This window comes from Physeter macrocephalus, chromosome 14, assembly GCF_002837175.3.
Source record: "Physeter macrocephalus isolate SW-GA chromosome 14, ASM283717v5, whole genome shotgun sequence".
NCBI classification, from domain to species: domain Eukaryota; kingdom Metazoa; phylum Chordata; class Mammalia; order Artiodactyla; family Physeteridae; genus Physeter; species Physeter macrocephalus.
This window is the reverse complement of record NC_041227.1, coordinates 103,522,019-103,541,310: the sequence shown is the minus strand read 5'-3', so window position 1 is coordinate 103,541,310 and position 19,292 is coordinate 103,522,019. Positions and strand designations below refer to the sequence as shown.

At 34.7% G+C, this 19,292-nt stretch overlaps 1 protein-coding gene across 3 annotated transcripts in view; it reads left to right on the top strand.

The window, feature by feature from the left end:
• Window positions 1-19,286, top strand: part of RAD51C (RAD51 paralog C) — a 33,129-nt gene extending 13,843 nt beyond the window's left edge. Inside the window, exons 5-9 of one of the 3 annotated variants that reach the window (XM_007120181.3) lie at window positions 2,108-2,239; window positions 8,560-8,626; window positions 9,347-9,407; window positions 15,805-15,865; window positions 17,339-19,286. In XM_007120181.3, the coding sequence (XP_007120243.2) occupies window positions 2,108-2,239; window positions 8,560-8,626; window positions 9,347-9,407; window positions 15,805-15,865; window positions 17,339-17,455 (438 nt within the window). In that variant the 3' untranslated portion in view covers window positions 17,456-19,286. Of the gene's footprint in view, window positions 1-2,107; window positions 2,240-8,559; window positions 8,627-9,346; window positions 9,408-15,801; window positions 15,866-17,338 lie in introns of all 3 variants that reach the window. The other 2 variants (XM_007120180.3, XM_007120182.3) reach the window with 2 other exon arrangements.
• Window positions 19,287-19,292: the final 6 nt, after the last annotated feature.

Genomic DNA, 19,292 nt, shown 5'->3' with positions numbered 1-19,292 from the left:
TTAAACATGCCAAACTTGTTTGCGTCTTAGGGCCTTTTTGCCCTTTCTCATCCTTGTACGTGGGTTGTCTTTCTCTCCTAGAGGTTCTTATCCAGGACTCAGTTCTATTGAGTCCTTAACGGATGCCTTCCTTACATCTAGTGTAAGTTAGCTTCCCTCTACCCCTTCACCTACTTATTCTTTGTCATTTCACCCAGTTTTAGTTGCTTTTTTGCTCCTATCATCATAAGAAATTATATTGTTCAGAGCTTCTGAGTTGGTGAACCCGTTGGGGTGCTAGGAGAATGGCTCTTGGAGAGAACATGGAAGCTCCATGTCCCTTCCCCATACCTTCTCTATGTATCTCTTCCATCTGGCTGTTCCTGAGTTATAACCTTCTTTTTTTTCTTTTTTTAATTGAAGTATAGTTGATTTACAATGTTGTGTTAGTTTCTGGCATACAGCAAAGTGATTTGGTTATACATATATACACATATTCTTTTTCATATTTTTTTTCCATTGTACTTTATCACAGGCTATTGAATATAGTTCCCTGTTCTATACAATGGGACCTTGTTGTTTATCTATTTTATGTATAGTAGTTTGTACCTACTAATCCCAAACTCCTAATTTATCCTTCCCCCATCCCCTTTCCTCTTTAGTAACCATAAGTTTGTTTTCTATGTCTGTGAGTCTGTTTCTGTTTTGTAAATAAGTTCACTTGGATCATATTTTAGATTCCACAGGTAAGTGATACCATATGTATTTGTGTTTCTCTTTCTGACTTACTTCACTTAGTGTGATAATCTCTAGGTCCATCCAAGTTGCTGCACACGGCATTATTTCATTTGTCTTTATGACTGAGTAGTATTCCATTGTGTATATATACCACAGTTTCTTTATCCCTTCATCTGTTGATGGACATTTAGGTTGCTTCCATGTCTTGGCTACTGTGAATAGTGCTGCTATGAACATTGGGGTGCATGTATCTTTTGAATTATAGTTTTCTCCAGATATATGCCCAGGAGTGGGATAGCTGGATCCTATGGCACTGAGTTATATCCTTTTATAATAAACTTGTAATTCATTGAGTAAAAAAAAAAAGAAATTATCTTATTCATATATTTGTTTGCACATTAATTGTCCCTTACTTCACTAGAACATAAGCTCCAAGAGAACAGGGATCTTATTTCTTGTTCCCCAATGCCTGGAACAGTGACTAGCATATAGTAGGTGTCAATAAATATTTGTTGAATGAAGGAATGAATAAAAGATATAAAAATGTCTTACTAAGACAGTGCTTCACTAAAGCTTGTTCTTTATCTTAGTCCTTATTAGGTAGAAAAAATATATATAATCTTATAGTATTTTGTTTGTTTACATTTAGATTAGTTTCCAGATTCTGTTTGTTCTTGGATCTTAGGTTATATATTACACTAACTTCACCATAGGAGCCATTATTTAGATCAGTTTAGAAATGAAACTGTCATGAAAATGTTTATCATCTATAAGTGAACTCTCTTGATTAGAATTCAAGACAAACCTGCCTCTTCCTGAACTCTATATTATGACAGATTCTGTAATGGTTAGTTGCCCTATAGTATGTTTTAAATTAAGAAGAAAAAGTATATCAAAAATTAAGCTTTTGAAAAAGGTTTTATAATTTAATTTTCAAATGCTCAAATTTAATATTTGAGCGTTTGTTTTTTTTTTCCAACATAAAAAGAACCCTGAAGGTAAAATTGACATTTAATTGAGAAATTGGTTTTGCTAAGATTTCAAAAATGCTTTTCATCAATACACCTCTGTAAAGACTGGGTGTAGTGGCAAATTGCAAGAAAATTGTAATTGCCCCTTTTTCTTTTGTTGAATTACTTTTTTAAGATGATAAATTATCAAACCAGAGTACATTTTAACTTTTGGTGACTAGTGCAGAAAACATTGAACAGATTTATACCTGACCAAAATGAAGCCTTTCTCCAGAATGAAGCCTTTGGAGAAATAGAACCCTGGATTTTAAGGTGTTGTTTGTTTTTTTTTTTTTCTGTGATGGACTCTGCTTTTTGGTTGCCATTTATTATTTTATTTTAAATACCAAACGTAATATCATTATCTCTTCTTTATTTAGGTTCGATTAGTGATAGTGGACGGTATTGCTTTTCCTTTTCGTCATGACCTAGATGACCTATCCCTTCGTACTCGATTACTAAATGGCCTAGCGCAGCAAATGATCAGCCTTGCAAATAACCACAGATTAGCTGTAAGTATTACTACTAAAGGGAGTTTTATTATAAAGTCAAGATTATATAAAATGTTAAAGTCTAGGGAATTCCCTGGCAGTCTAGTGGTTAGGATTTCATGCTTCCACTGTAGGGGGCACAGATTTGATCCCTGATCAGGGAACTAAGATCCTGCATGCCACACAGCACGACCAAACATAAATAAATAAATAAAAGTAAAAAAATAAAATGTTAAAGTCTAGAAATAGCAAAAATAGAATTTGTTTGACTAAAAGCAAATAATATAGATATACAGTTCTGAATGTAGTTTTGTTTTGGTTTGGTTTCTATAAAAAATATTAAATCCAGGCATAAGTGTTGTATATCAGTTTTCCTGGCAAATAAAAAGCATAATCAAGATGCCATATTATAAAAATGGACTTTGATAAAGAAATGCCATCTTTGATAATTGCATTGTTTTCTTTGTAACATACTTGATGTTTTTCAGGTAAGCTCTTCCAACATCCCCATTTTTCTTTTACTCTTGAGTCTTTGATTATTACATAGTGTATAGTCACAGACTCAGATGGATAGAAAAATTATATAGTGTAAACAACCTAGATGTTTAGAGGTGGAGCTAACGCTTCTAGATTTGTAGTCTGAGGAGAGACGTCAAGATAAGTTCAGAAGTAAAGAGATAAAAGGAGTGAGGTAGGGGATTCCCTGGTGGTCCAGTGGTTAGGACTCTGCACTTCCACTGCAGTGGGTGCGAATTCGATCCCTGGTCAGGGAACTGAGATCCTGCCTGCTGTGTGTTGTGGCCAAAACAAAAACAAAAACAAACAAAAAAAAGGAGTGAGATAAAAACTTTTTTTTATTGCCTGTTTTCACTTCCCTCTTTGCAATCTCATCCTACCACTGACACAAATATACACACTTGTCTGGGAGGGAGATGGGAGAAGATCAAACTGCTTACCTTGATTTTCTTGTCTTTACCACCAGTTAGAGTCCTTTGCACAAGGCTGTAATACATCATTTGTAAATAACTCCTCAATAAAATCATTTCAAAACATACATTTTTTCTTTTGAGTTTTTAGATTTTTTTTGCCATATGCTGAAAACATAGTGTCCTGTCTTTGAATTATTTCTTGGCATTAATTTGTAATTTAGCATTCTGTTAATATCAGTGAAGAGTCCCCAGTAGGGGGCACTCAAGGCTAATGGGTTGCATAGTTCCTTAGGTTTTTGTTTTTTAACAGAAATAGCTTCATCTTTTCTGATTAAATAAGTAATCTAGGGAGTTGGCTGGTGGTCTAGTGGTTAGGATTCCAGGCTTTCACTGCCATGGCCTGGGTTCAGTCCCTGGTTGGGGAACTGATATCCTGCAAGCTGTGCTGCATGGCTCAGCCAAAAAAAAAAAAGTAATCTAAATAACAACATGGAATACTGTGCAGTGTTTAAGAAGAGTAATGTAAATATACATGCACTAACATGGAAGAAGATATATCCAGATATATGAGTAAGTGAAAAAATTTAACTTACATGATAATATATTTAGTGTGATCCCAATTTTTGAAGAAAACAGAAGTTATATATGTGCATTTATATTTATACATATGAAGAAAAAGATCTGAAAGGACCAAAACATTTACAGTAGCTACTTCTAGAGGTAGGACTTTGTGGGTTGAGTGCATACTTTCTCCTCTTAGTTTATAAATTCTTCTTTGCTTGATTTTTAATTTCCCAGTTAGCATCTGTAGAATCATGTATGACCTTTGCTAATAAGTACATTTTACAATTTTAAGTTATATTTGCTTGCTGTAAAAAAAGTTTTAAGCAATCGAAAGTGTAGAAAGTAAGCAATTATATTGTCTATTACCCAGAGATGATTATTGTTGAGTTTGTTGTATATATTTTTCCAAACTTATTCTGTGCAAACATAAACATTTTTTAAGTGAAGTCATATTCAAATCAATCAAGCAAAGCTGTTTTTTGTTTTTCACTTAATATACTATGAATCTCTTTCCATACATACTACTTTATAAATGTACCTTACCTTAACATCTATTTAGTATTTTACTGTATGGTTGTGGCATAGTTTTTTAACCACCTCTCTATTGATTGTCTTTAAAGTTGGCTCCAGTGTTTCACTATGTAAAACACCATGTAAAACACTGGAGTCAACAACTTTATATATGCTTCTTTGTCCATGTGTCCAGTTATTTCTGAAAGTATTAAGCCAGTGAGATATCTCTATTTTTAATATTATCAAATTGCCCTCAGAAAGCGTATTCCAAAGTATATTCTCTACAACAATGAATGGGAATCCTTTCTTTTTTTTTTTTTTTTTTTTTTTTAGTTCAGTGGGGAAAAGATAAAATTTATTTTGTTGATTTGAATAGTATAAAGAACTCCCATATAACCTTTCCCAAGGTTTGCGTTTTCACTCTTATTCTCTCTCCCCACTCTCTTTCTATACATACACAAACACACACAGAGTTTATAGAGTTTATGTGTATATTTTTCTGAACACTTTGAAAAGAGTTGCATATATCATATCCTTTTATCTGATAATATTAAGTGTGTATTTCCTAAGAACAAGAATATTCTCATATGTGTCCACAGTATAGTTATCAAATGTAGGGAATTTAATATTGATACAGCACTTTAATAATATATAATCCATATTCCTGTTCTGTCAACTATCCCAATGATGTCCTTCACAGCAAATTTTTCCCATTCTTTTTGCCAACTGGAATCACATATTGCCTTTAGATGTTGTATGTCTTTAGTTGCATTTCTTTGTTTTTGTGACATTGCTGTATTTTGAAGAATAGAAGCCAGTGATTTTAGAGATTATCTCTTAATTTTGGGTTTCTGTGGGGACTTCCCTGGCCGTCCAGTGGTTAAGACTCCATGCTCCCAATGCAGGGGCACGGGTTCAATCCCTGGTCGGGGAACTAAGATCCCACATGCCACATGGTGTGGCAAAAAAAAAAGTTACAATTTTGGGTTTCCGTGATGTTTCCTCTTGATTAGATTCCAATTATACTTTTTTTCTAAAGTAGAATATAGACTTTTTTTTTTAGATATTTTGATTTACAATATTGTATTAGTTTCATGTGTATAACATGCATGAGAATTCTTGTTTTCCCACTTCTTTACCAACTTTGAGTCTTTTAAGTCTTTGCAGACTGATATGGGGAGAGTTCTTTTAGAGATGCATTTATTTGATTATTATCAAAAAAAATTTAACAGCTCTGTTGGATATAATTAACATAGCATAAAATTAACCCTTTTAAAGCATAGTTCAGTGCTTTTTAGTATATTTGCAGAGTTGTGCAACCATCACAGCTATCTAATTTTAGAACATTTCCATCACCCCGAAAAGAACTCCCTTACCCATTAACCATCATTCCCCATTGCACCCTCCCTTCAGCCACTAACAACCACTAATCTGCTTTCTGTCTCTATGGATTTGTCTTTTTGGATATTTTATATAAATAGAATCATACAGTATGTGGTCTTTTATGTCTGGCTTCTTTCACTTAGCATAGTGTGTTCAAGATTCATCTATGTTGTGGCATGTATTCATATCCTTTTTATGTCTGAATGATTTTGCATTTTGTTGATAGACCACATTTTGTTTATTTATCCGTTGAAGGACATTTGGGCAGCAGAAGTATTTTTAAAGCAATGAAGTTTATAATTTTAAAGTGATTATTACTTCACTATTTTTTATTTATTTATTTATTTATGGCTGCGTTGGGTCTTCGTTGCTGTGTGCGGACTTTCTCTAGTTGCGTTGCTGTGCGTGGGCTTCTCATTGGCGGTGGCTTTTCCCGTTGTGGAGCACTGGCTCTAGGCGTGCGGGCTCAGTAGTTGTGGCGCACGGGCCTAGTTGCTCCGTGGCATGTGGGATCTTCGCAGACCAGGGCTCAAACCCGTGTCCCCTGCATTATCATGCAGATTCTTAACCACTGCGCCACCAGGGAAGTCCCCACCTCACTATTTTAAGACGCATTCTTTTTTATTTTTTTTGGCCGTGCTGAGCAGCTTATGGGATCTCAATTCCCCAACCAGAGATTGAACCCCGGGCCATGGCAGTGAAAGCCCATAATCCTATCCACTAGTCCACTAGGGAACTCCCAAGACTCATTCTTTAGGAGCTTGGAGTAATCACACAGTAATTTTCATTTATGTCATGGTAAACCCAACATTTTTGCAGAACTACTATTAAAATTATAAGTATATGCTAACAATGCAAATTCTGATTTTGGGATGTTGAACAACTGGTAAGCCAGTATGTCTATTTACAATTTCCTCAAGATGTGTAATGGATAATGTGTAAGATGTGTAATATTCTCTAAACCAATGCTGTCTGGTAGAACTTTCTGCAAAGAAGAAAATGCTCAGGACTTCCCTGGTGGCACAGTGGTTTAGAATCCACCTGCCCATGCAGGGGACACTGGTTTGATCCCTGGCCTGAGAAGATCCCACGTGTCACGGAGCAACTAAGCCTGTGAGCCACAACTGCTGAGCCTATGCTCTAGAGCCCACAAGCCACAACTACTGAGCCCACGTGCCGCAACTACTGAAGCCTGCGCACCTAGAGCCTGTGCTCTGCAACAAGAGAAGCCACCGCAATGAGAGAAGCCCGCCTACCGCAATGAGGAGTAGCCCCCGCTCGCCACAACTAGAGAAAGCCTGAGCACAGCAGCAAAGACCCAACGCAGCCAAAAAAAAAAAAAAGATGAAAATGCTCAGTCTGATATAGTAGTTCCATGGGTGTTGAGCACTTGAAATGTGGCTAATGCTGCAGAGGAAGTGAATTTCTAGTTTTAATTAATTTAGTTTTAAAAAGCTATATGTGGCTCATGGCTGCAGAATTGAATAGTGCACCTTTAACCAAAAAGTGTTGGTGTAAGTAAATATCCCAGTTGCTAAAGATTAAACACTTGATAGTGTGTAAAGAGTATTATTCAACATGTTGTGGATGCCAGTAAGACACATATTTTAGTGAATTACCAATTTAAATTCCTGCTTAGCTTGTTCTAAGATACCTAGAATAAGGTAACACATGGGAAAACCACTATGGCACTTAAGGAGAGAGGAACTAGGAGGAAGTGCTGTTATCCAGTTTGTGCCTGACTGAGATCTAGATGGATCTCAGATTTCTCCTTTGTAGATAACCAAAAACTTTAGGGTGTTGACCACTGTGGTGGGAACAGCCAAACAGCCTTTTCTTTTCAGTTTTCTTAAGAAATAGATGACTTTTTTAGAGTAGGTATCTTTTCTCATTGCTTTTCTTAGAAGTTCTTTATCAGTTTCAGCTTGGAGTAGTATCTGTCTTATTTCTGGAGGGAAGATCTGTATTGGAACAATGTTTAAAATAACCATTTCTGGAGAATTTTGGGTGAGAAGGTGCCAGATAATCTGACTTTAACTGTATTAGGTTAGCCTTAAACACTTTCTTTTTCTCTACTCTAAAATTACTATCTTTCGGGACTTCCCTGGTGGTCCAGTGGTTAAGACTCCATGCTTCCAGTGCAGGGGGCACGGATTCGATCCCTGGTTGAGGAACTAAGATCCTGCATGCCATGTGGTGCGGCCAAAGAATAAGTAAATAAAATAAAATTACTATCTTTCTAAACATGGAATCTTTTCTATAGGCCACTATTTAATCCAAAAGAATTAGCATTATTTTTAGCCTTGAGGGCATCTGTGAGTAAGGCAATACCTTTATCTCTATTACCAGCAGACTAGCGTAGTCATAATTTTTGGGTCAGTTGATCTGTTACTGGGTTTTGTTTTTTCCCAGTTCTTCTACTTATACTGTGCTCTCTTTATGATTTTAGATCTCTTCTCATAATTCTTTGCCTCAGTTTTTTTTTTTTCTGTAAAATCGTAAATGGTAATACTGTCTCTCCCCTAAAAGTATAAACATTGAGTTATTTATTAAGGATTTTATATTCCTTTGAATAAATATATTCTAGAGAGGCAACAGTGGTAAAGAACACAGACTCCCATGTTTCCTGTGCTCCTAGTTATGAAGTTTTTACACATGGTCTCTTTAGACCTTTATGTATTATCTACTATATTTTTTTTCTTCCATTATCACAATAAGAACTTCTTTGTTCTAGTCTGTTAAAAAATGTTTTATATTCAGTAGAATCATGTATTCAGATAATTTTACTCATTTTTATGGGTGATATCTAAAAAATATATCAGAAAAGTTTTCATTACCTACATATATCTTTCTTTAAATTAGATTATATTCAGGATACTAAAATCACGTGACTATTTACTTGATAAATTTGGAAGGAGACTCACTTAATTTTCTCACATTTTGCTTTTGTAGGTAATTTTAACCAATCAGATGACAACAAAGATTGATAAAAATCAGGCCTTGCTGGTTCCTGCACTGGGTAGGCAATTAATCAAATAAACATTTTTAGTTAAATACATTTTTTTCTACCTCTTTCATTTGATGCTTGTTGAGTACTGTAAGCTCCGTGAAAGTAGAGAAGACTGTCTTATTCACTGATAAATCTTAGCGTGGAGCACAGTGCCTTTAGATACTGACTCATCCTTTCAATTGTTTAACATTTATTGAGCATCTACTCTGGCAACTCTTGTGTCAGGTCCTTAGCATATAAATATTCATAAGATGACTCCCTCAGAAAACACACAGTCTTAGGCAGGAGGAGTGGTGAATCCATTTAAATACAAATCAAACTGTAATGAATAAGCTTATGACTCTTTCTAACCTTACTCGTGGCTTTGTTAGAACACAGTGCTTCAAGGCTTATGTATACTAAAATCTTTAAGAATATTTTGTCAGAGCTTTTGCTTTTCTTCTGGTGGTCTGAAATACGTTAGTAAGCCTGATGATAAGGAAGATTGACCAACATGTTGACTCAAACTATAAAGTTTTCTAAAAGCAAATAGAGGATAGTGATAATGATCTGCAGTATTTCTACAGATAGGTGAAAATCTATTAATCTCAGGATGTTACCCATGTACCAGGTTTTCTGAAACCAAATATACTTCCGTTATGTTAAATTAAGTAAAGTAAAACTGTGTTTGGTCAGAGGCATTCTGAGAGACTTATAACTTAGTCAGTTACCATGTTCTTTTTCCCTCAGGGGAAAGTTGGGGGCATGCTGCTACAATACGACTAATCTTTCATTGGGACCAGAAGCAAAGGTCAGTATAGAAATAAGTTAATAATTCTGAGTTTTGGGTTAATTACACTGAACATTTATCAGTTTCTTAGAGCTAGTCCAGTGGATGAGATCTACAGTGCCCTATGAACTAAAGGTTTTGTTGCCTTCATTACCTAGAGCAAACATAGAAACATGTTGTTATACTGCACATTTAACTACCTAGGAAATTCTTTGGAATATTTAAATGATGGGGTGCTCCTGAAATGAGTAGGTGGCCAAAGAATACTACCTTCTAAAGCTCTTTGAAATCAAGTACCATTTATTAACCATGCAGAGGGAGGTAGGTACTCTGTGTTCCTGGAAGGGACTGAAAGAAGAGTAAAATCAGGACAAAAGGAAAACTTTTGAGGTTAGCTTTAGGACTAATTTATGTGGAAAATAGAATGGTTTTTGTTAGTTTATTAATATATTTCCTGTATGAAATTGTGTCTGTTTTTGTTTTCTTTTATATTTTCCTGTCCTACTTTTATTATCCAGTTCCTTACTTGCCTTTCACAAGTATTGTTCTTTAAAATAAAACTGTGGCAGCATGAAACTTTGTTTTTAAAGCTGCTGAGCAAGTGAACAAACCACCTTTCATTTTTTTAAAATAGGCAATTGAAAGCCGTGGAGTCTTTTATTCTATACTTCTAGAAATGTCAGATTTATACCAACATCTCTGCTTTGAAGTTAATTGGTATAACCTAGAGAACTTGCTTTGGAAATACTCCAATAAAATGGGGAAATTGAGACAGCATGTGGGCAAAAATGGAAAAAAGGATTGCTTAAATACATATTGGGTCTGGTCAGAGATACTGTCTATTTCTTTTTCTGCATTTCTTCATTCTTGTACAAAGTGAAAAAAATCAAGTCTGACCAAGTTAGGTTTTACTGACCCTGAGCTCATAGCTGACCCTATTATATTTGTATACATCTTTTATAACTAGTTCATACAGTTTGTGTCTCTTTTAAAGCTGGCATTTCCAAAGACCTCAGGTAACTTTTTTCCCCCATAATACATAGTGCTTTACATTCAACTCCCATCCCCCCAATTCTGTAAATAAGTCATTGTGTACTGGATTCACAAAAGCAATTCTTTTCTCAGCAACAAACCCTATTGTAAAGATTTGGCAGCATTTCTCCAGATGAGAGTCTTTTGAACATATCGCTTATATTTTCCCAGATTTAGGTTTCTGTAAAGCACATCCCACTATTGAAATGTTATTAGACGTTCCCCTTGAGCTAGTATACAGTAGTAGTCTTCCACTATTATTCTAGTATTACATACTCACTAATAGAATACATCTAAGAAGTGAGAAAAATAATAGGAGTAGAGAAAGATGTTTCATCTTTTTATGCATTCGTCAGAAGGAGAAGTTTGCTGCCTTTGTCAAATTCTAGAAGTTAGCATTGGTTAGGCACCCATGAGATCAGAAAATCATGCTTACTTTCTTAAGAGTTAACCATTTTATGACTTCAGCTTCTTACTAATCCTTCCCAAGAAATTAGAGAGTGGCGTAGAACACTGACATTGAATAGACAGATTTAGGGGAAATGTGCTGTTGTATGAATTTTTACCTGTATCCCATGCTATCATTTTAATAAGTGCTTGCTTGTGCTAGGTATTTAACTGGGCGCTTTATATACAACATTTCATATAATCCCTTCAATAACTCTTTTAAAAAAATTTAAATATAGTTGATGTACACTATTATGGAAGTTACAGGTGTACAGTATAGTGATTCACAGTTTTTAAAAGTTATGCTCCATTTATAGTTATTATAAAATATTGGCTATATTTGCTGTGTTGTACAGTGTATCCTTGTAGCTTATTTTATACATAGTAGTTTGTACCTCTTAATCCCCTACTCCTGTATTGCCCTGTCCCTCTCCCCGCTGGTAACCACTAATTTATTCTCTATATCTGTGAGTCCTTCAATAGCTCTTTGAAAACACTGTACCGATTATCATTAACAGTGAGAAGATCAAGGCCCAGAAAGATTAAAAAGTAGTAAATAATAGCTACCATTTTTTGAATATTTATTAACTGTTCTTTATTATGCTAAGTGCTCTGTGTGTGTATATATATATATATATAATTTCATTTTATTTTCCAAATAACTATGAAATAGGTAGTAGTATCCACATTTTTTAGCTGACTTTATAATAGAGCCCATTCTTTTTCTCCTATAATTGCTGTTTCTAGAATGTAATTATATTATTGCATTGATTGCCAGCAAATCTGAAGGTATAGCTCTTATCCTCCTTTTTAGGTAAAAACCTGTTTCTCCAAACTGCTTTTTTTCCTAGGCTGTAGATATATGATAAGTAATGTACATACTTTATAGAATCAGAGTAAGTTGACCTCATTTAATAAAATCAACATAGTTTTGTTCTTCATTGTTTGAAATCTGATATCTAAGTTATTAAAGTTGCATGAAATCTTGTAGGTGTTTTAAAATTTAGTTTATCTTGAAAGGATGGAAATAGAAATTCATGCTGGGGGAAAATAGTTATAAAAATGAACACTTATAGTTTGAGCAGAAAACTAAAGACCTTGACTAGCCAAATTTATATTGAGAATTGAATTTAAGTGTTCCGCCTCATGCCCCAGTCCGCATCTTCACTAGAAACACCTGATTTTTACCCTTTGATTAATAATGGAATAACATTCCAATAGTTATTAAGAGAAATACTTTTGTCTCTGTCCGGTATGTTGTGTGGGTTTTCCTCCAGTTTGCATATTCATGATAATATGAGGCCAAGATTGTTCAGAATTATACCACTGTTTGCCAAGGAGATCTGGTGGTAGAGTGGAGTAATACATCAACGCCCCCGCATAGCGTTTCATACGTGTCTCAGTTTTAAAGCACAAATTGTGCTTCTGTCTTGTTTCTTCCTGACCTAAACTATGTAGTTCAGCCATATGTTAAGCTTCATCTCAGCTGGGGCCATGAGCCAAGTGATTCTTTGTTTAGTTGGTTGTTTAAAAAGATCTCTTGAGATGCACACGTGAAATATAAATTTTATTTTTACCTAGAAATTTGAGGAAGATTTTCAGCCTGAACACTTAATGCCCATTTGATGTTAGGATTATTAATAAACATATAAATGCTTCTTAAAATCTTACTTGCTTTTTAATAATTTTCTCAGAAAAGTTGGATGTACTGGGTACCTTTTTGGACATATGGTGATATGAGGTGATTTAGGTTCTAATTTTTCAGAAGGTTAGCTAATTTTTATTTTATTGGATCAAAAAGTGTGATTTTTTTAATAAAATAGATTTAAATATACCATGCCTCTATTTTTTCTGTTTTATTTTGCATTAAAGATAGACCATCAGCCCTAAAGCATTATAAAAGTTGATTTCACTCCCTAACACAATTATTCTTATATTACATATTACTTAACAGTTATTTTATTTATGCAGACAGTTGCTATTACAAAGATATGACATTTTGGATTCTTGTATTCTCATCCTGAAAGAACAAACCTAAAAGCTAATGGATGATGGTCTCTGATTGCTTCTCTTTTGAATTATGGCTGAGTAGGGGCCAATTTCAAAATTAAGAGAGTACCATCATAAACCAAGATGTCTTTTTGAATTATTTTTGAAAACAAATCAACATCTTACATTTAAAGAAATGATCCGTTTAACTCTGAGAGGCTATGATTTTTCTCTAAGTTAGCATCCTCATTTTGTACAGTTATATCAGTTTTTTAAATTGTGGTAAAGTAGGGAATTCCCTGGCATCCAGTGGTTAGGACTCTGCACTTCCACTGTAGGGGGGCACAGGTTCGATATCTGGTCAGGGAACTAAGATCCTGCATTCTGCGTGCTGCGGCCAAAAAAAAAAATTGTGGGAAAGTATATATAACATAAAATTTACCATTTTAACCATTAAAGTGTACGATTCTGTGGCATGAAGTACATTCATATTATTTTACAGTCATCACCACCATCCATCTCCAGACCTTTTTCATCTTCCCAAACTGAAACTCCATGCTTATTAAATACTAATTCCCCATCCTCCCCTCCTACCAGCCCCTGGGAACCACCATTCTACCTTCTGTCTCTATGAATTTGACTGCTCTAGGACCTCATATAAGCAGAAGCATACAATATTGGTCCTTTTGTGATTGGCTTTATTTGACTTAGCATAAAGTCTTCAAGGTTCATTGTAGCATATGTCAGAATTCCTTTCCTTTTTAAGACTGAGCAATATTCCATGGTATGTATATAACCTTTTGTTTATCCATTCATCTGTCAGACACTTGGGTTGCTTCTACCTTTTAGCTATTGTGAATAAATTGTATCAGTTTTAAAGTAATTTTTAAAAGGCACTTTAAAAGTTTTTGTTTAGGGACTTCCCTGGTGGTCCAGTGATTAAGACCCCATGCTTCCACTGCAGGGGGCGCAGGTTTGATCCCTGGTCAGGGGAACTAATATCCCACATGCCACATAGTGTGGCCAAAAAAAAAAAAAAAAGTTTTTTCTTATACAGTTGACCAGTGAACAACAAGGGTTTGAATTACATGGGTCTACTTATAGGCAGATTTTTTTCAATAAATGTAGTATCTGTATTTTCATTTTACAGATCTTTAAGTGTGGGGAAGTTTTTTTGTGTTCAATTAGAGATAAGAGTATGTGGAGTTAAAAGAACTAGGGTTTGAGTCCTGATTCTATCTAAACTGTTTCAGCTTCCTGCCCTTGGGTGACTCATTTATCAATTCCTTTGTTTTTGAAGCAGAGTATTTGGATTTTGGACTGCGTGGGGGTTGGTCCCCCTAACCCCTGCGTTGTTCAAGGCTCAACTGTATTTGTTGCTGTTACTGTTACAGTATTTGAGCATAGTTAATAAGAGTTTAGAATTTTATTTCTCAACTACTTTCAGCTTTCAGTTTTATATTATTTACTTTTTAGAGTACACAATAAAATCATACCTAAACAGACCTTGTCCTGTTTTGACAGCGATTTTTCTGAACATAAGCATTTTGAAAGAATGTGTTTTCCTAGATTATTTGTATTAGTATAATATGAGTATGTGTTCCTCATTTAAATACCAAGAAATTGTCTTAAGACTTCCATTATAACACGTAAAAAAAATACACAATTACTGTAGAAAGCTTGAAAGATGTAGATAACCAAACAAAAAAACAACTTTTACCTTGTAACAACAACTTAACTTTTTTTTTTTTTTTTTTTTTTGCGGTACGCGGGCCTCTCACTATTGTGGCCTCTCCCATTGCGGAGCACAGGCTCCGGACGCGCAGGCTCAGCGGCCATGGCTCACAGGCCCAGCTGCTCCGCGGCATGTGGGATCTTCCCGGACTGGGGCACGAACCCGTGTCCCCTGCATCGGCAGGTGGACTCTCAACCACTGCGCCACCAGGGAAGCCCCAACTTAACTTTCTGATTGTAGTTTTTTTTGGTTTTGTTTGTTTTAATATTTTATTTATTTTGGCTGCACCAGATCTTAGTTGCAGCATGCATGCGGGATCTAGTTCCCTGGCCAGGGATCGAACCGAGACCCCCTGCATTGGGAGCATGGAGTCTTACCCACTGGACCACCAGGGAAGTCCCTTTGATTGTAGCCTTTTAGTAATTTTTCTATATAATGTATATATACAAACTTATAAACGTGGGCTCATACAGTATAACTTATACTTCATATATTATTAATATTTTCCAATCTCATTAAATATTTTCTTCTACTTTATTTTCTTAAGTGTAAATAGTATCTTGTCATGTATAAAATAATTTATTTGAATCAGTCATTGGCCTTTTTGGTTGTTTTAAAATTTCACTTATGTAAACAAATCTATTGGGTTTTGGTTTTTTTTTTTTTTTTTTTTTTTTTTTTATTTTTGGCTGTGTTGGGTCTTTGTTGCCGCACACGGGCTTTCCCTAGTTGCGGAGAGCGGGGGCTATTCTTTGTTGCGGTGCGCAGGCTTCTTACTGCGGTGGCTTCTCTTGTTGCAGAGCCCGGGCTCTGGGCGCGTGGGCTTCAGTAGTTGTGGCATGCGGGCTCCGTAGTTGTGGCTCACAGCTGTAGAGCACAGGCTCAGTAGTTGTGGCTCATGGGCTTATTTGCTCTGCGGCATGTGGGATCCGGACCAGGGGTCGAACCCGTGTCCCCTGCATTGGCAGGCGGATTCTTAACCACTGTGCCACCGGGGAAGCCTCTATTGTTATTATATGTAATAATTATTGCATGTATATATATAGCTGTTGTTTTAAGGGAGTATTTTTGATATTTCTTTGCTTTTTGTGTTCTTAGAGAACAAAAGAATAGAATTATAGTAAAAAACTATGAATTTAAATTAAGAAATCAGTCGTCTGAACTAATTAATTAAGATCATGTGTTTGTGTATATTTATTCTTTTTCTCTAAGCAGGTTGGCAACATTGTACAAATCACCAAGCCAGAAGGATGCTACAGTACTATTTCAAATCACAGTCAGTATTATTTGATTAGAGTGGGATTTTGGTGTTAGTGGGCAGTAATTACCTGAAGAGAGCATTTACAAATTGCTTCTGTTAACTTCTGTAGGCAGCAAGCATATTTGAGGACAGCTTTTGATGCTTAGAACATTATCCCCAAAACAGTAGTATATGTGAAGAATTCTCTAGTCACAATTGAACTGAATTTATTCTTAAGAACAGAGGAAATACTTATTTGTAGGGGAGTGTGTTCCATGCCATGTGTAATGTCAGGATATTAGATTTTTAAAGTAAAAGTCGTTAAAAGATTTTCAGAAAAGAAAAAAAAAATACCAGCATTACTGATTTTGATTTGCACATATTATAGATCTATCATAGCCATCAAATATATCCCACTTTTTTCTTTTTATTGAAGTATAGTTGATATGTAATGTTATATAAGTTACACATGTACATTATAGTGATTCACAATTTTTAAAGGTTATACTCCATTTATAGTTATTGTAAAATACTGGCTATATTCCCCATGTTGTACAATAATATCCTTGTAGTTTATTTTATGCATAGTGTTGTAGTTTGTACATCTTAATCCCCTACCTCATTATTGCCCCACCCCACTTTCCTCTTCCCACTGGTGACCTCTAGTTTGTTCTCTATATCTGTGAGTCTGCTTCTTTTTTGTTGTATTCACTAGTTTCTTGTTATTTTTTTAGATTCCACATATAAGTGAAATATATCCCACTTTAAAGTGTTAATTTTCCAGTAATTTTACATCATAGAAAATACATTTTTGGCTAAAATAATGCATATTTATGGCTAGTGTTGAATCAGATATATTCTTGGTGTCTCATTTTTTAAGGACAAAAACAGAAATAGAAGGAGATTCTGAAACTGAATTATCTACTTAGTCTTTGCACTGCCCAGGTGCATTTAAAGTATCTAATCGGGACATCTTATTTTAGAGTATTTATTTATTTTTATTGGGGTATAGTTGTTTTACAATGTTGTGTTAGTTTCTACTGTACAGCGAAGTGGAGTTCCCTGTGCTATACAGCAGGTTCTCATTAGTTTTCTGTTTTATACGTATTAGTGTATATATGTCAATCCCAATCTCCCAATTCATTAGAGTATTTAATTGTGAAAATATTTCTAAAGTACCTAAGTAATTAGTGCATGTTAATTCCTTTCACCTCGTCCAATAGAGCCACTGTAAAGTTTGTTAGGATTGACTTTTAGAGAATATTTTTATAATGTACTATATTTCTGTGTATGTGTATGTATAAGTAAATACATACACATACTCTAGATAAAAATTACCCTGTTATAGCCCTGGCTATCTTTGAGGTTTATCCTCTTCATTCACAGTGGTTGATAACTTCTATCCCAAGAATAAAGTAGCTCTTTTATCAATTACTTTAAAATATTTGGAAGACCAGTTGTTATTTTAGATGTTCTTAAAGCATACTTGTATATTTTTTCATCTTGCAGCCTCAGGGATTTAGAGATGCTGTTGTTGCTACTGCACGTTCATTGCAAACAGAAGGTTCATTGAATATCCGGAAGCGGTCACGGGACTCAGAGGAAGAAAAGGAATCCAAAGACTAGTCTCACAGTATACATATGTATTGATGCTGTGAGAGATGCAGTGCTTACAAGTAGTAGATTCATTACTTCAGAATATAAACACTATGGCGTGAATGAATCCAGTCTATATTAAGTGAATGGTGAATGAATGGATCAGGTCTATATTAAGTGAAAATATTTAACAAATAGGATTCTCTGAAAGTGCTTTTCTAAACTAAGCAGTGTTCTACAGTTGTATTTAACCCTGTTTTCATCTTCAGTAACATTCAGTAGAGATGATACAGGTATTGTATTTTGCAAATGTGGAAAGCTGATCACTTGTGGCCAATCTGAATTTAATATTCAGACTGTTTTTTCCTCCTTTCTTTGCCAATTGCCTAGACATTTCTAAGAAAAAAATATTTTTTTCACATTCCTATTGTGCTCTCCTCTTTAAATGTAGCTTTGATAATTCTCAAAAATGACATGTTTCTATTATGAAGAAAAGCCAGCACCATGAGTCAGCATATCATTACATTCAGTTTATGAGTAGAATATACATTTTGGATAACCAGTCTGATTTTAGTGACCCCAATCCTAAAATCTAAGTCATTTGTTCATTTTTTAATGTTATTTTGTAACATTAAAGGAAGGAGTTTGGAGTTGTTATCCCATCTAGAACATTGACTGGAACATATATCTATGTTGTCAAGTTGATAAGCTCACAGTCATTTATTTCTATATTTTTGAAACATGGTGTGATCCAGTTTTAGGTGTATTGACATTTTCCTTTGAATAATCTTAATACTGCTTGAATAAATTAAAAATTTGGATTCTTGAGTGGTTTTAAAATTTAAAAATGTTTTGGTACCTGGTTCTTAGTGCTTCTTAATTTATTTACAAAATTTACTTTGACTCCCAGTGGAAGAAAATTATTTAAGTAATTGAATATTATATACCGTGACAACCATATTTTCCAAACTTTAGTGGCAGTTGGTATTTCCTGTCGCAGACTGAACACTAAATTCATAAAATTTTTAAAATGTAATTATTCTGTAATTGATTATACATAGACTAACCATAGTTGGCGAGGACTTTTTAAAGAATGAAAATAAGCACTGCTAACAATTATACCAGGACATAAATCAGGACTGTCCCAGGCAAATCAGGCTTATGGTCATCCTAATTATGTAAGACTAATTTCAAATGACTACTTTAGTGTAGGATAACTAATTGTAACTGTCTTATTTTTGAGGGCTTTAAGGCATATGTTTTTATTATAATTAATGCAGTCATTGTAAAAAATTACCTGTCATTTTATATTCTGTCTACTCAAATCATAACATCAAGAGAGTAAGGGGGTTGTTAAGTGATAAATATCAGTGTTACCAGGCATCAGATACTGTTAAGAGGTCATTTTATAAAGCATTATAACACTGTACTTTAAAAGAACTATGAGACCCCAAAATGGATTAAAGACCTAAATGTAAGGCCAGACCCTATCAAACTCTTAAGAGGAAAACATAGGCAGAACACTCTATGACATAAATCACAGCAAGATCCTTTTTGACTCACCTCCTAGAGAAATGGAAACAAAAACAAAAACAAATGGGACCTAATGAAACTTAAAAGCTTTTCCACAGCAAAGGAAACCATAAACAAGATGAAAAGACAACCCTCAGAATGGGAGAAAATATTTGCAAATGAAGCAACTGACAGAGGATTAATCTCCAAAATTTACAAGCAGCTCATGCAGCTCAATATCAAAAAAACAAACGACCCAATCCAAAAATGGGCAGAAGACCTAAATAAACATTTCTCCAAAGAAGATATACAGATTGCCAACAAACACATGAAAGAATGCTCAACATCATTAATC